The sequence below is a fragment of the Pinus tabuliformis genome, chromosome 3_1 (assembly GCF_031772625.1).
Source record: "Pinus tabuliformis cultivar Carrire ecotype Pingquan chromosome 3_1, CPIR1, whole genome shotgun sequence".
Lineage (NCBI taxonomy): Eukaryota > Viridiplantae > Streptophyta > Pinopsida > Pinales > Pinaceae > Pinus > Pinus tabuliformis.
The window spans coordinates 134836673-134854549 of NC_142301.1; the positions used below are offsets into that span (position 1 = coordinate 134836673).

The 17877-nt window shown below is 33.0% G+C and overlaps 1 protein-coding gene across 1 annotated transcript; it reads left to right on the forward strand.

Annotated features, from left to right (window-relative positions):
- The first annotated feature begins 9936 nt into the window (after positions 1-9936).
- Positions 9937-14662, forward strand: LOC149186138 (cytokinin hydroxylase-like). Its single transcript, XM_089410916.1, has 5 exons — positions 9937-10532; positions 10704-10933; positions 11244-11497; positions 12885-13257; positions 14081-14662. Exons 1-5 carry the CDS (start codon positions 10229-10231, stop codon positions 14519-14521), a joined length of 1602 nt encoding a protein of 533 aa, XP_089267042.1. The 5' UTR covers positions 9937-10228; the 3' UTR covers positions 14522-14662.
- Positions 14663-17877: the final 3215 nt, after the last annotated feature.

Genomic DNA, 17877 nt, shown 5'->3' on the forward strand with positions numbered 1-17877 from the left:
TAAATGCCGTTTTTGGAATGTCTTCAATCTTCATTCTGATTTGATGATATCCCGAACGAAGATCCAACTTGGTGAAGTAAATTGATCCATGCAATTCATCTAGTAATTCATCAATAACAGGAATGGGGAACTTATCTTTAATAGTGAGCTTGTTGAGCTCCCTATAATCTGGACACATGCGCCATGATCCATCCTTCTTGTGCACCAATACTACTGGAGCTGAGAAAGAACTTTGACTCGGTTGAATTATACCAGCCTCTAGCATTTCTGCAACCATACGTTCAATTTCACTTTTTTGGACATAGGGATATCTGTACGGCCTGATGTTTGGAGGAACACTTCCTGGAATCAGATGAATAGCATGATCATGATCACGCATAGGTGGGAGACCCTTGGGAGTCTCAAATACCTTGGAATGATTGTCCAAGACTTTTTGGAGATCTGGAGAAATAGATGATTCCAATGTGGAAACATCTAGCGAGCATAATTGTGCAATTACACCTCTTTGCTCCTTTTTTAGAAGCTTTGTCATACCATGAGAGCTGATTATCTTTCCTGGTTTCCCTGCAATACCCCTTAATTCAACTTCCTTTCCTTCCGCAGAAAATTTGATGAAAAGTTCTTGAAAATTAAAAGCTATTGTACCCAAGGATTGTAGCCATTGGACTCCTAGTACAACATCCGCACCTCCCATTGGAATGGAAAGCATTGGGCTAGTCAATACATATTCTCCCATGGATAGCTTGATATTATGGCACTTTCCAGAGCAATTTATTGTTCCTCCATTTGCAATCATCACTTGACACTCTGGTGTTGGATATAGGAAGCAATTCAATTCTTTTGCTACCCTACAATGAATAAAATTGTGGGTGCTTCCTGAATCAATCAACACTATTACCTTTTTCTTCTTGATTTGTCCTTCTATCTTGATGGTTTGAGGAGTGGTAATTCCCGCCAATGCATTACAAGATATGGTCGGATTTATTTGTTCTTCATCTAGGCTTCGTTCCTGGAATATATCCTCTTCTTTTGACCTTTCTTGCTCCTTTTCTTCTTCCTCTTCACAATCTATGTAGAATAATTTCTTCTCAGCACACTTATGACCTTTTGTGTATTTGCTATCACAATTGTAACAAAGCCCTTTTGCTCTTTTTTCTTCCAATTGTTGTGGTGTCAACCTTGTAGGTTGTGGAAGACTATGGGCAACACTTCCGTCTTTATAGTTGTGAATGGTATGCTTCCTACTTGCCATAATTTTGCTTTCCATTTTTCTTGCTAACCTGAATGCCTTCTCTAATGAATCAGGTTCCCAAAGGCGCACATCATGTTGGATATTATCCTTTAAAGACCCTATGAACACATCAATCCTATGCTCCTCTGGAATATCTTTTACCCTTATGTTCAATTTTTGGAACTCCTCAATGTGCTCCATTATTGAACCCTTTTGTTTGAGACTTATTAATTGGCTAAAGAAAGTGTTGCTTTTTGTATCCTCATAATGTGCTATCAATTCTTCTGTAAAAATTGCCCAAGTGATAAATTGTTTACGAGAACAAAGCCATTGATACCATACAAACTGATTTGGTTCCAAATATAAAGTTGCCATACGTACCTTTTGTGTGTTTTGCACATTATTGAGATCGAAGAATTGCTCCATCTGTAATATCCATGTGGCGGGATCCTTGCCATCAAACTTCCTCATATCGATTTTTGGAACATGATGAGTCTTAGATCCAACATTAGAGTCTGTGGAATCATGATTAACATTTCTTTTGTTCTCATCATGAGTTTCCTTTACTACCTTTTCACCATTAGTAAGTATTTCTTGTAGAAAATTTGTCAAATCTGTCTTCAAATCTGCCATGTCTGTCTTCAAATCTGTCTTCAAATCTGTCTTCAAATCTGCCATGTTTGTCTTCAAATCTGTCTTCAAATCATCCATCTTAGCTTCCATGCCCTTCATCTTAGATTCCACGCCATTTATCTTAGATTCCACACCATTTATCTTAGCTTCTGTTAGCTTTTGTGAGCGTGACATATGTTGCACTTGTTCTTGTAATTTTGATATATCATGTAGCATTTCTTCCTCTTCTTCATGAGTCATGCTAGAGATTTCAGGTTCCTTACTAGGTGTTTGCATTTTCTTTCCTCGGGGCATCAGTTACCGATAATAATGCTTTACTATGCCCTTTGAATTCCGTTAAACCAAGCTTACACAAAAATTAAAAAAAAACTACACACCTCTTTTCACTTTATAGAAGCCTGATATTGAATCTGATGTATCTCTGTAATTTCCGATCATCCAATTCTGAAGTTGCAACTTGCAGTAGCCTTCTGTGTCCTCTTTCCAATGCCACAAGTCTGAGCCCAATTGGATTCTCCAAGGAAGAGTTATGTGAAATCTCCCACAGTGACTTGCTTTTGGACTGGTTCAGTAGAGCGAACTTGTACGACGTGCCACGAGTCACTGTTTCACCTTTTGAATCTGAAAAACACATACAAGAAACTACAGTCCGTCCTCTTTCTGTACCTTTTTACGAAATTTCAATCCGATCCTCAGAGAGAGAGTTATGAAGATTTTCCCCAAGTCACCTGTTTTGAATGTAATTCAGGAGTCTGCAAAAAGGCCAACTTCCTCAGATCATATCGCCGAAAATATCACGCGAAAAGCTTTGAAATTCGGACCCAAGATTCAGCGCCAATTCTTCTCAAATGGGTGTTTTTTGCGACTTCTGAAACGTCACAGAAAAACAGTTATAGCGAAAATGCCACGATGACCTGTTTGGAGCAGCGAAACCCTAGAATCCAAAGCTCTGATACCAAATGTTATGAAACCAGCTCAAGAAAAGATAGAAAAGAAAGATCAACGCATTAGAATTCAGCCTCTTCGAGGGGGCAACCTCCTTCACATTACATAAATGAACAATTCTTGGATGATACAAATGAAAATACCTCCTTTCTATATATAGGAGTCTAAGTGGTCCCAATACAATCCAAGCCTACATAACAATAATATTGTAGGGCACAACAATAACAATAGTGGGCTTCTATGTGGCACAATAGTAACAATATGGGGGTAATAGGGGCACAACAATATAAATAAGGGGTATAACTACAATAGTAATGGGGTAATCACTAGTATTATAGGGACCCAACAGTTGTATTCTCAAATGAAGGACCTGAAAGACTTGGTTTTAAACCCTTAATACTTAGATGACATGAAAATCTTAGAATTCCATTTGATTGCTAAATATAAATGATGAATGAAGAAAGCTTGAAGAAGTCATAGACAGTATGCTGTTTTACACAAAAAATCTGTGACACTTGGAGAAGTTAAAGATAATATGTTGTCTTACATAGAAACTATTATCTGTAACTTAGAAGAATTGCAAAGGTAAGAACTTCAAGTATAGGAGTGCTCTTTTAAGGGATTTTAACTTCAATTACATAAGAAAATAAAGACCCGCAACTTCATTACCATACTTAAAGGAAGAAAACATTTAATGACACATAACAGAGAAGTCACAAAATCATACCCAACAATGTGTGGAAAACTTTTGATTCTTTCATTAATCAATGGTTTTATCAATAATACAGTGCCCTAGTCTCTAGGCTCTCCAAAGTTCGAACGACTTCTCTATAAAGTTTTCTCTTTTTATACATTATGAGACAATTGGTAATCACCAAAACTTTCAAACTACTTAACTATTCTCCTAACTGTCTAAAGTAAAAGTTATTACAGAATATTACATAGAGGGTAAAAGACACCTCGTTCTCAAGAAAATAAAATAACAAGAAGTAACAAAATTTAGAAAAATGATGATGATTGTTCGCTTTTCAGATCTGTTGCTTAGCTACTGATAAAGTTTCTTTGTAGATGCTTTGATAATGGTTAAACTGTTTTAACACAACAAACTGTATTTGACAAAACCCCATGCGTGGACTTGGGCCCAAGTATGTATTAGAAATGTTTTGATTGGCTAAACCATAAAGAAACCCTTATTGCCCACATATATATCGGGAGTTCTCTAATTGGCGGAAACACTAAGAAACCTGGCCAATCACCACAGAACTGAAAAGGATTTAGACTCTAGTTTGCAAACTTATCATGTCCGCTTGAGCTGTGCGTGATCACTGTCTGATCACACATTCATTAAACATTCTGATCCTTCGGAACTCAACAAAACTTTAAAACTGTTGAACTAAACCTTATCGTGTCCGCTTTTTCAACGCCCCTTTGACACGCATACGAACCCGATAGGAAATAAAACTACCAGTTAATGATTTATTGGGTTTGACTTTAAAGATAAAACCGTATTACTTTTCGACCCGATATCCATCGGATCTCGTCTCTTTCGATGGATGGCTACGATTGGCCCAGACTTCAGAAAATTAAACTGTATTTCATACATCATCGCATCCGATTTCTGAAATAAACCCTGTTCTAGTTAACTGCACGATTACCGTCAGATTTGTGGCCTGTTGATCAAACAACCTAGATCTTCTCGCGGGTTTCTCACATTCGTGGGGGTAAAGAATGTACAGTAAATTCAACGAGGTTGAACCCCCACAGTAATTTCAGGCCACACATTGCAGTCAACCATGCTAACGTCACACTCAACTGCGAGGGTTGAACTTTAATTAATCTTCGTGCTCATTGCTTCCCCATAGCACACCTCAACGTACTGATCAAGCTATCACTTGATCACGCCTCTTAAGCTTGCATGACCTTTAGACAATGGGTCGGGCCCATTGTCTTTTGATTTTTTTTTTAAATAATTACATACATAAAATTTGGTTTTTCTTTCATATTTTTTATTTTTCTTTCATTTTGTGATAAAACTGAAAATAAAACTTAAATAAAAATGGATGCTACAACAACGCCAACGATCGTTCAATAAAAGAAAGGAAACAACACTCATACAAACTAAAAAATAAAAAGCGCTAGAAAAAATGGCAAAGGAGATGAAAAGCAAAACTTAACCAGAAAAGTTGTGCCGACTGTGTTGAAGATTCCTAGATGCCTCAGGAATTCCAGAGCTCCAAGATCGAATGTGAAGAATGAGCTTTGAGGAGTCGTTTAAATAGATTTGGCGAAATTAGGGTTTATGATGCGCACGCCACAAATCTAGGAAAAACAAAACTTGGTAAGGAGTTTCTAAAATCGACTTTTCATGTAACTCCTCCTGCTAAAAATAGATCCCTAAAGTCTAGGAATGCTTTTTTTCTTTTTTCTTTTTTGGGAAAAGCTTCCTAGCATGCAAGGAAGGATTGCACAATTCTAAAGGGAATTGGACAACCTACCGGCACATACGACGGATAACCATTGAGGGAAAACTTTTGTGCTATTTTTGGGCTTAGTGGCAATGGTTGGATGGCCAGGTCTGCATTATTTCCCGGAGCAGTGTTACTAGCCTGCTCTGCGTATTTCTGGAGAGCAATGCAACTCGGCAGTTCTGCGCATTTCTAGAGAGCAGTGTAGCTGGCCTATTTTGCTCTATGCATTTCTGGAGAGCAGTGTCAGCTGGTTGGAACTGTGAGCAGTGCTAAATGGCCTTCTCTGCACAATTTCCAGAGAAAGGATGGTTGGCTTGCTTTGCACAATTTCTGAGTGCATGGCAGCTGCTAGGCTGTTATGTGCAATTCCTGAGGGGAAGACAGATGGTCCTCTAGGATTGTACAGTTTTTCCCGACAACCCATTGACTGGATGTCAACCAAGTGTTGGGTTAAGTTGTGGTTGACTGATGGGACAAGTGAGTGAACACAAGATACTAAATGACATATGAAATAAAATAAACACAAGTACCTAATCAATGCAGGATAACTGCTATGATTTCGAGGAGGAAGGCTCCAAAACAGCACAAAGGCAAAATTTTGGAGGGTGGTTGTAGCTGCTACAACAAGACCTTACAATTCAAATCAAGACTAATGGACCTCTTTTTACACACATATTTGCAATGACTTGACCAATTTGAGACCTTTTTACAAAGACAATTTAGATTATAATACCTGGTGAATTTATAGGCTAAACTTTACCAGCAGATTCTCAAAATAAATTACTAGAGAGACGGGATTTGATTACTAATAATATAGAACCCTAACAGTTTTAATCATGTAAATGTTTCTTTGTAAACATGTGAGCTCAATTAAAAAATAATCAAAGGTTAAGAGCAATATAGATCTTAGTATAGGAAAGATGTTATAATGACAGTAAATGAGTGTAAACATTTATATATTGGCTCAATTAATAATTCAAAATTAAAATTAATTAAAATAATAAAATTCAATTTGCTAAATTGTAATTTTGTTTTTATTAATAAAATTATGAAAAAAATTAGATAAAAGAAAATCACAATATACATATCATATTAAAATATAAAACATATAAATAGTAGCTATAAGTTAATTTTACCAAAAAAATTAAAATAATAATAATGTAACCATATTTAAATTTAAGTAATAAGCAAATAAAACTTAGTACTTACAATAAACTTACTATATAACAAGATTTCAATATTGACCTCACTTTACCATCAATATTATTAACTTGTAAATAGGCTTTGTTACAATACCATGACTTATCAATAATACATGCCCAAAGACCATAACTCATTTCACAATCAAAATATTTTATAGTTATTTTATTTTAATTTGATTTTATAACTTTTTTTAATTAAATCTAAAAGAAAAAAAGATGTTATTATTACTTTTGAGATATATATAAATCCTCTATCCTCACTATTACTGAAAATATTATGTGGATATTCCATAGAGATTAAATCAAAGGTTTTAATAAAATTAAAAATGAGAATACTTTTATAAAGAGAGAAGTTAAATTTATATAATATAAATAATATTATTAAGAACCATCATATATTCATCTTAACTAAGGATCTAATAATCAATAAGTAGATGCAAACATTTCCTCAAAGTTTGCACTCAAAAAGAAATTTGCATTTTGGGAGATTTGATGGAGGAGCTTGATAAATCCAAAGTTAAGATGAATCTATGCTATTAATGATGGCGATGATGATGATTAATGTCCACTAAGTCTAAGGCGGCCTATAGGACCTTAAGAAAATAGGAGTCTAATTGTGATTCTTCAAAATCTTATTTCTATGATCAAAAAGAAGGGAAAGAAGTGTTCCAAGATAACTATAGTTGGGATGACTTAACAAGTCAAGAATATTGGAAGTGTGATAGATGTTACGGAAATGAGAGTGGATGTGAGTAAGAGCCAAGCAATCTAAGAGAAAGTGTTTTTCATCTTCTACCCTCTTAGTATCACAAAGTTGACAGATCCTATCATCCCAGGGAGTTTTGGGAGTAGACCACTGTCCAGTTTCACTCTCAAGCTCATGAAGCTCATGAGAATTAGTTCTTATCCTAACAATGTTCATTTTTTCTTAGTGTTGGTCAGAACAAAGAGATAATTCTGGTTATCAAGGATGGGGTTGATCACCTCCTTATTGCTTCCTTTTTCCTTCCAACTCCTTATCATCCCACAATTTATCCTTAAATTTAGAGGTTATAGTATCTTTGACACTATCCTTGTTTCCCAAGATTTATCCCCCAAATTTTATATATAGAGATCAAATAATTGATAGTGAAATTTTTCTAATTTCATTCATTAGTGCTTTCTACTTATATGAGGGATATGTGTAATTTTTAGTACTAGGGAAATTTAAAATAATATTGATATTATAACCCACTATCAAGGCAATGTGAAATTCCTTTATGTTAACACAAAGTTGAGATATAGTATTTAAAAAATGAATATTAATAAAATAAAATCCATTGTGAACTATAAATAAGATATCTCAAGTTCCATATTAAATATTTTAATTTTAAATAAAGAGTAAAAAATTTTGAAAGCAAATAACTTTTATTTTTTTACTTTCATACTTCAATATGTGAATAAAATATTTGAATATTTTATATTAATTTTATACATGAAAAATATTTGACCTTATATAAAATAATCGTATAACAATTTGATACATAGAAAGAGATGTGAAATGTTTTAAATGAATATAGTTCTATATTAATAATAGATTTAAATAGCATCGAGATGGATCAAATATTTTGAGGTGTAAACTTTTCTTAATTTACATATAAAAGATTTTATCCTTCCCAAAACTTAATAAATCCCTTTTTAAAATAAACATCCTATGATTAAAATCAATGAACAATAACATTATTACTATTTAAATAACAATTTTTTTAAAATAATAGTATAATTATTTTATATACATAAAATAATTTGGAAAAATTTAACTTCATAATAAAATAAAATTTATATATAACTAACTATAATATTATCATCATTAACCTAATTTAATTTTTTAAATACTCTTTAAAATATTTTAAATTATAATTATCCTAGAACATGTAATTTTGAGAAAAATAATAAAATATAATATTATTTTTAAAATATTTATTAAATTAATGATATATATCTATCTATATATATATAAAATTTATTGAAAAAATAAAATATTTTAATAAATAATTGTTTTTTTAAATAAATAACAACATTATCTTATATATATATATATATATATAATATGTAACAACTCCATTAAATATTACTGCTCACAATAAAATAATAAGTATTATAATAATATATATTAATCACCCCATTAGAAAATAATAAATAATGCGGCTTAATTTACCAATTTTTTATATATTTTGTTTTAATATATAAATTTGTTGACAAAAAATCTTAAAAAGCATGTAACCTGATTTATATAAAGTTAATTTTACATCATATTATTATTATATCTCTTGGTAAAAATCAAATAAAAGATATTATTGTGAGAATTATATTGTTAGAATTTTGCCGCATTCATCTACCCAGTTTTTTTGATACATTTAGCCATGATCTCAACAGATGCCTGTAGAGGTTTAAACATATAAAATCCACAGAAATTAATTAGTATTTTGTTATAAGGGCATATTCCATTGCTGATATTCCTCTAATAAAATAAGAGAAAAATAAACAACATCTTTACATCATATTATTATTGTTGTTAGAATTTTATATAAAGAAGTTGAAAATGAGAATTATTTATTTAAATAAAAATTATATTTATTTAATTTAATAAAATAAGAGAAAAATCAATAGCATCTTTACATCATATTATTATTATTAAAATTTTATAAAAAAAAAAATTGAAAATAAGAATTATTTATTTAAATAAAAATTATATTTAATTTAATTTAATAAAATAAGAGAAAAATCAATAGCATCTTTACATCATATTATTATTATTAGAATTTTATAAAAAGAAATTGAAAATGAAAATTATTTATTTAAATAAAAATTATATTTAATTTAATTAAATAAACTATATTATTTATATAATAAAAGAAAAATAAACAGCATCTTTACATCATATTATTATTGTTAGAATTTTATAAAAAGAAGTTGAAAATAAAAATTATTTATTTAAATAAAAATTATATTTAATTTAATTTAATAAAATAAAAGAAAAATCAACAACGTCTTTACATCATATTATTGTTAGAATTTTATAAAGAAAAGTTGAAAATAAAAATTATTTTTTTAAATGAAAATTAAATTTAATTTAATTAAATAAACCACATCTTTACATCATATTATTATTCTTAAAATTTTATTAAAAAAAAATTGAAAATAAAATAAATGAAAATTATATTTAATTTAATTCCAAATATGTAAATATCTTACATATGAATAATAACAATATACCCATATATAAATAAGAAAAACGCAAACAAACTACAAAAAGTAACCAAGAGTAACCCGAATAACTCAAACAAAACAAAACGAAAGAACAGAAAACCCCTTTTCCAAAAATATGCTAAAAACAACCATACCAACATTCCTGTGAATGCTTCAAACTTGTGCCATTTGCTAGGGAACATCGCACAGTTATCATGACTGTTACCATATCTCTCAATATCTGTGAGAATATTTATCGGTAATCCACAATACCACTTACACATTTTCTTTGACCAATAATTTATTGTAAAGGTTTACACGTGATATTCTTCCCTGTACGCACTGCCCTCATGAACTGATTTTATTTGGGTTAAGCCCATACCCACCGGAAAACAATTTGGTTAACAATATGGATAGGGATCAATCCTCGAAGCCCATTACCGGTAGAAAATTAACTGACATCCTGATAAAAACGATAGCCTACATTTGAGTTCACAGGCGATAAACACTCACTGGAGCTTATGTCCCATTTCCTCATGGATTTCTCGGGAGGTTGTACCAATGGTCTGCTATTCACACTATTTCTTGCTGCAATATCCCCTTTTCTGCTACGTTTCTTCTTCAAATACTTGTGGACGCCATGGGCTCTCCATGGAGCGCTGAAAAAACAGGGATTCAAAGGCCCTCCCCCACGATTTATGATCGGCAATCTATTGGATATTGCGAGCACGATGCAGAAGGAGCTAAGCACAGACATGGCCTCTGTAGATCACAATTTCAGAAAGAGAGCTTTCCCGTATTTGGTTGAGTGGTCTAGAAGATATGGTATTGTCACAAGTAATTTTTATGGCATATGCGGTTCATGGATTGTTAGTTTGTTAGTTGTAACTATAGGATTTAGTCTAACCGTTTGCTGGGGAGGTTTAGTTCACATAAATTTTGTGGTCTTATCCCAAAATTATTTATGATGTGAATTGTTGCGAGCAAACTGTGCAGGTGAAAAGTTTGTAATCTGGTTTGGTTACGAACCGAGAATTGTTCTGACCGATGCAGAATTGATCCGGCAGCTTCTATCTTCGAAGCACGTGAATGACTGTGGAAGGTCTCCTCTGGTCCAGAAAATGCTTTCAGTTTTGCTAGGGAAAGGCGTGTTTAGTGTTAATGGCGAACAGTGGTCTCACCAGCGCCGAATCGTTGCGCCTGCCTTTAATATGGAGAAGCTCAAGGTGAATATCAAATAGTATCATGGCTAAGAAAGGATAATTAATTATACTGGTAGAAAAAAATTCAGGGTAGACTCATTTAAGAAATGTAATGGTCTGAGCATTGCTTTTCTATGTTACCCTTTGTATAATCTCAATATATAATCCTGCTTTTATATATCGCAGACTCACGAGAATGATCTTCTATTCACATTGTTTAGTTTCCCCTTATTTTATTAGATGAATCCTAGCACTACCATAAACATGGATGCCCTTATAACAAAATACTACTTAATAATTTCAGTGAATGTTTTTATATTTTAAACCTCTACAGGCATCTGTTGAGATCATGGCTAAATGTACAAAAGAATTGGTAGATGAATGGGGTGACATTACAACAAGTGCAAGAGGGGGCCCTTGTGAAATTGAGATCACTAAATATATGGACAAACTGACTGCCAACGTTATTTTGAGGGCCGAGTTTGGAATGAGTGATGGCAAACTGGGAAAAGAACTGTTTGAAGATCTGATCAAGTTGGAAGAATTAATGATGCAGTCATTTCGGTTTCTATGGATGCCAGGTAGCAGGTACATGTACAAATTCCCTAGCCCTAGCCAATTGTGAGATTGGGTTCATAAGTGGCTTTTTTAAGAAATAGAATAGAACCCAATGATCAGTATTTGATTTCCTTAGCCAATTGCTAAATTGTGTTTTTAAGAGGTTTTGTTTAAAATAGAACCAAATCTTACAAATTCCCTAGCCCAATTGCCAGATGGTATCTTTAATTTGATTGAGGATTTCCAGAATATTTCAGGAATTAGCAATCAATTTATTTGAATTAAAACCCAATCAGTATTTAATTAGTCAATTGCTAGCTTCTGTTTAAAGTAGTTTAACCAACCCATAGATGGAAAGAAAGATGCATATAATGCTACTTATATAAATTTACTTAATAAAACACATTTTTACTATTCAGTGAGAAGGTTTTTACCATGGTAGGAATTACTTCCATTACAGTATCATAACCTTAAAAGTATAGGGATAATTTCTGTTATAATTTGATGAGTCTATGAATGCATTTCTTCTAAAACTAATACATTTCTTAACTCATGGTTATGTATTAGTATATATAAAAGAAGAAAAATGAGATGATTGTACCGTTTGTGATGGATAGATTTTTTTCTTTCATTTCTTATATGTTCTTTATATATTATTTATATTAGATTTTATATTTGCTATATAAAAAAGAAAAGTTATGCCATATTATATAGACTCTTCCACCTCCTCCGAAAGGAAACTTGTTTTAGCAATGCTTTTACTCAGATTATGGTTCCTTCTTATCCCTATAGGAATGCCAGGTTTCTTATGGTTAATTGTCCTTATTGTTTGACATTACTCATTATACACAGACCAACAAAATGCACCTTACAATACATTAAGTGGAATAGAAATAAAAATCAATCTATATTTATAATGCAATTCCTTTCCTTTTATTATAAACTTCCATTCAACTCCCAGCTCAGACTATGATTCGTCCTATTTCCCAAATGAAATTCCTTTCAACAATGGTCTCACCTCAGACTATCATTCCAAATTGTGAAGATGCAAATCTCACATAGATGATTTAACAATAAAAATTTTGTTTACTCCCTTATGTACTGGGTCAAAACAACTGACAAGTCCTGATGCTGCAACCCTGCTAAATTCCAGTTCATGTTTCCAAATGCTTGTAGCTATTGTTGATGTTGTTTTTACCAATAATGGTAGATATTCCTGGCCAAAGAGAAATATGATCCTAACGATGATATCTTCCTTTTCAGAAGGTAGATTGCACAATAAATGGATTAATTCCATGTAGTCATCCATTCCTGATGTGAATTTCTGATCCAACCTGCACAATAGATGGTTAGTGTACAGATTGAATGCTTTGTACTGTACTGTATTGAACTCTGATGATAAAGTACGTTTACACAGATACATTCCTACCCCAACAAACTTGGAGATATGGAAACGAATGAGAAGACTGGAGAGCAATTTGGAAAACATGATTCAGGAACGACGAGCTTCAGGGTCATATGGGAATGATCTTCTTGGTCTTATGCTTCGGGAGATAGACAGACTCTCCACTGATGACAGCAAGACAGTGAAGTACACAACACAACAATTAATGGACGAGTGCAAAACATTCTTCTTGGCAGGAAGGGAGACTACAAGCGTTTTGCTGTCATGGACAATACTCCTGTTGGCTCTCCACCCTGATTGGCAAGATAAAGCCCGTGAGGAAGCGATCTCAGTCAGTCAAAATCATGATATTCTGTCCATGGATTTTGTGTGGAAGTTCAAAATAGTAAGTGCAGCATTTTTCCAATTGGTTTTCCTGTGAATATGTTTGTTACTTGTTACTGGAACTTCTTTATGCCCATATTTACCAATAAACAAATCTCTCACTGGTAAACTTCACACCCTTCTCATATATATCCCCTAAAAAAATACCCATATACATCTTTATGATACCCATGTACATCTTTATATTGTTCTTTTCTATATAAATACCTCCCCATACTAACACAAACCCATGGACATGCATACCTATATAAACTTAGTTTTGATATCCACTTCTACCCTAACCACACACTTCAATTTCTACAACTTGGAAATGGACAATTCTATATTATTTAACTTGAAATATCAAAACTTTTTCAAATTAAATCAACTTATATGTATTTATATTTTGGATAGATGGTGATCTGATGCTTTGTTAAGGCACTCCCTTGATGTGAAGTCATCCATTCAGTTCAATACTCTGTTAAAGCATTCTTTGATGTGAAGTCACTGGCTTTATTCCAGGCCCCAGTCAGAGCAATATATTTGACATAATGAAAACATAGTCCTGCCAAACTTACAAAAAAAAATTCAATATACATGTATCTGTTCTAATATCTATTTTACTGTTCTAAGTTACACGACAAAGAGAGATTGAGATGAGAAACTCCACGTTATGGAACTTGAAATTACTCAACTCCTTCAAATTTGAATCCATGAGGATGAAGATGTAGTGTCCATTCTAGGCTGCTCAACTTGAAGTCATGAAGATGGGCAGCTCCTGCACAACCTAATTACAGTTTTAACTTTTGGTTCTTAACTAACAAGATTGGGTCTCCCCTGTGCAGATTGGAATGGTGTTGAACGAGACCTTGAGATTATATCCCCCAGCTGCAGGGACCATAAGACAGGCATTTAAGGACTTGAAACTGGGAGAAGATATGGTGATTCCCAAGGGTGTGAATGTGATAGTCGACATTTTATCAGTCCACAGAAATCCAAAGTACTGGGGTGACGATGCAAATGAGTTCAGGCCTGAGCGTTTCAAAGATGGAGTAGCAGCAGCTGCAGGCAATCATCCGTCAGCTTTCCTGCCCTTTTCGAGTGGGCCGCGAGTCTGCATTGGCCAGAATTTTGCAGTTCTAGAAGCCAAGTTGGCTATATCCATCATCCTCAAACACTTCAAATTCACATTTTCTCCATCGTACAGGCACGCCCCGGTGGCATTCGTCACTATCAATCCCCAACACGGGATACCCATTATCATCGAACGAGTGCATTCATGCTGAAATTTGACTTGTTTGTCAAAAAATAAGATTAGAGTCACCATCCATCACTTCATAAAACCTGTACACATGGATTTCAGCGTGCATCCGTGATCTGTATCATGCTTATTAACTTTAAATTTTTTATTTTTTAGGGCTAGGAAATGTCCTTTCTCCATTTGTTTTCATTTATATTTTACTTATTATATTACAAGGTTCTTCACTTTTACTTTTTCTATTTATATAAAATAAAATAATATAATTATAAATTCAAATTTTTTATATATTATTATGATTATAGAATATTTCACAGAGGTTAAATTTCTACTATCTATATAATAATTATTAACAAGTAAATTAAAAGGTGGAAACCTTATTGCAAAATAGATACCCATATCTGTATAATTAGTCACAAATCAAATGCTGAGATTTTTCTCAAAAGTATTCGTGACATATTTTCCTTTTTATTCATATTTTTTAATTAAAAAAATCTGCTATAACCATGTATCATATGAACATAAGTTATGGATTTTTGAACATGTAGTATTAATAAGCTAACCTATTGGCCCATAATATTGTAGTAAGGCCTATTTATTAGTTAAGAATATCCATGGTAAAGTGGATAGTAAGTCTTCATGAATCTTGTTACATGTTTTTTTAGATGTATATATGTTTAGGCCATATATTAATTCATTTTATAAACAATAATGACAATAATAATTTAAAATAAAGTTAGAACTTGGTTAATTTTTGTAAATTTTTTAAATCTTGGTAATGTGAGATGTATCATGACCTAAGTATTTTGATGTCTATCACATATTGGTGTCTATTAGCGTTTACCATCCATTTAATTTATACACTTGTGCTAATATAACATAGAATGAATTAGCTTATTTACTTTCTAAGAATAAATTAAAATTAGATTTAGAATTTAGAAAAGCTTTCATGAAGTCTTTGATCTAGGAGCAATTCCCTTAGTGGCAATCAAACCCAGAAACCCATGAGGATCATTGTCCCAAATGAGTACAGGTCTATTGTGGGACCTTGAACAAGTGATTTCTCCTATGGTTGGCCAAGAAATTTATAGGCATCAATAACTCATTAGATTTAGAGAAGAATCTTCGGCGAAAATCACATAGAGATAATTTTTTTGTCGATAATTTTTTTGTCGACGCCTTTCGAACCAACCAGTGTGGTTCATCGTCAGGACAAGTTGAATGAGCAGATCTTGCTATGCATTATAAACCAACGAGCATGGTTCATCGTAGGACAAGTTGAATGAGTAGATCTTGCTATGCATTATAAATAGATCGGGCATAATATCCATGTAACGGCTAGATTTGACCAGGAAACGACTAGTTAGACCAAAATATTTATTTATTTATTTATTTTTATTCAAATCACTTAAATCCGGTTATTAATTTTCTTAATAACGTAAATAGACAATTTTATAAATATATATTAAAATAAGTGAGTTAATATACTATAAACATAAGTAGTAGATAATAGTTGACTATATTTTAAATAAATATAAGTTAATTATATTTCAAAGAACATATCATAGAAAGGGAGATTTAAATCTTAAAATAAATTAATTATAAATCAATGAGGTTATATAAATATTAGTTAGTTGTAAAGGTTGAAAATAGAATAGTTAATTCTATTTTAAAATATAAATAAATGAGTTTCATAGTCATAGTCACAAAACAACCTGATAAAAATATTTACTTAATAGTTTATTAAGGGTAAAAATTAGTATATTCATTTAAAAAATAAAATAAAATATTAATTGTAATTTAAGAATTAAAGAGCTTGCCAAAAAATAAAACTAAAAACTAAAAACTAAATAATAAAAAATAAATAATGATATATATATATATATATATTTTAAGAAAAAAATAAATAAAATTAATTAATTAATTAAAAAATAAATAAATAAATTTAAATTTAAGAATCATAGAGCTTGAAAAAAAAAATAACTCAAGGGACAAAATGACTAGGAGGAAATGGCTGGGACCCAGCAAATACTAATCTTCCAGCCATCCTCTCTATTGAGATTGTTTGGCCTTTTTTCAATCTCAAGGGCTTCCCTGAATTTCCGGTGATGGAATTGCGACACTCTAGCAATCACCCTAGCTTCTTCGATGCAGAAATGGTGATTACTTTTCTCCACATGCTCTGCTAAAGCGGAAGACTTGGTTCTCCATAGGAGTTCTGACCTATCTTCTTGCTAAGTTCCTTGCCTTGAAGCTTAAACCCTTAGTTGGTCGTACAGGGTCCTTCGTTAAAGACTCGACTTCCTTTATTGAGGAGCTCAAGGACATTAAGCTAGACTCCGGAGAAATTCTTGTCAGTTTTGATGTTGTCTCACTCTACACTTGCATCCATATAAATGAGGCCATGGAAGTGATCAACCGTCTAACTGATCCTGATACTCCTTGGTTAGTTGAGATCTGCCTCACTTCGACCTTTTTCAGTTTTGAAGGGAAGTTCTTTGAGCAAACCTATGGAGTTGCCATGGGCTCCCCCCTATCTCCTGTTGTTGCAAATCTTTTTATGGAGGATTTTGAATCTAAGGCTCTGAACTCAGCTTGTCTCCTCCCCAAGCTCTGGAAGAGATATGTGGATGACACTAATGTCATCTGGTCTCATGGCCAAAATGAATTAGATCTCTTCTTCGATCATCTCAATAGTCAATCATCAGCCATCAAGTTCACTAAGGAACAAGAAGTCGATGGTTGCCTCCCATTCCTTGATATTCTTATCTCTAGGAATAAGGATGGTTCCCTCTCCCACCGAGTGTTTCGAAAGAAAACTCATACAGAACAGTATCTTCATGCTAGTTCCCACCATTTCCCTGCCCAGAAGTTGGGGGTTCTCAACACTCTGGCGACTCGTGCCTTGAGGATCTCCGATGAAAGGAGCTTCAAGGAGGAGAAGTCCCATCTCCTTAATGTCTTTGTTGAAAACGGTTATAGCAGACATTTGGGACATAAGGCTTTCCTCAAAGCGACTAAGAATTTGTTATCCAGAAGAGAACCTAAGGATCAGATTCCTGGGGTCCATCTTCCGTATGTTCAAGGGACCACGGATAGGATTGCAAAGATTCTTAAGAAGCACAATGTCCCCGCAGCCTTTAGACCTCTTAACACCATTCGTAAGTCCCTTAGATCTGTGAAGGATCCTATCGACCCCAAGGACATGAAAGGTGTTTATATTATTCCTTGTTCATGTGGGACCCCCTATATCGGTGAGACTGGTCGCTCCATTAACCAAAGGATTAGTGAGCATGCAGCGGACCTCAAGCATATGAGAACCAAGTCTTCCGCTTTAGGAGAGAATGTGGAGAAAACCAATCACCATGTCTGCATCGAAGAAGC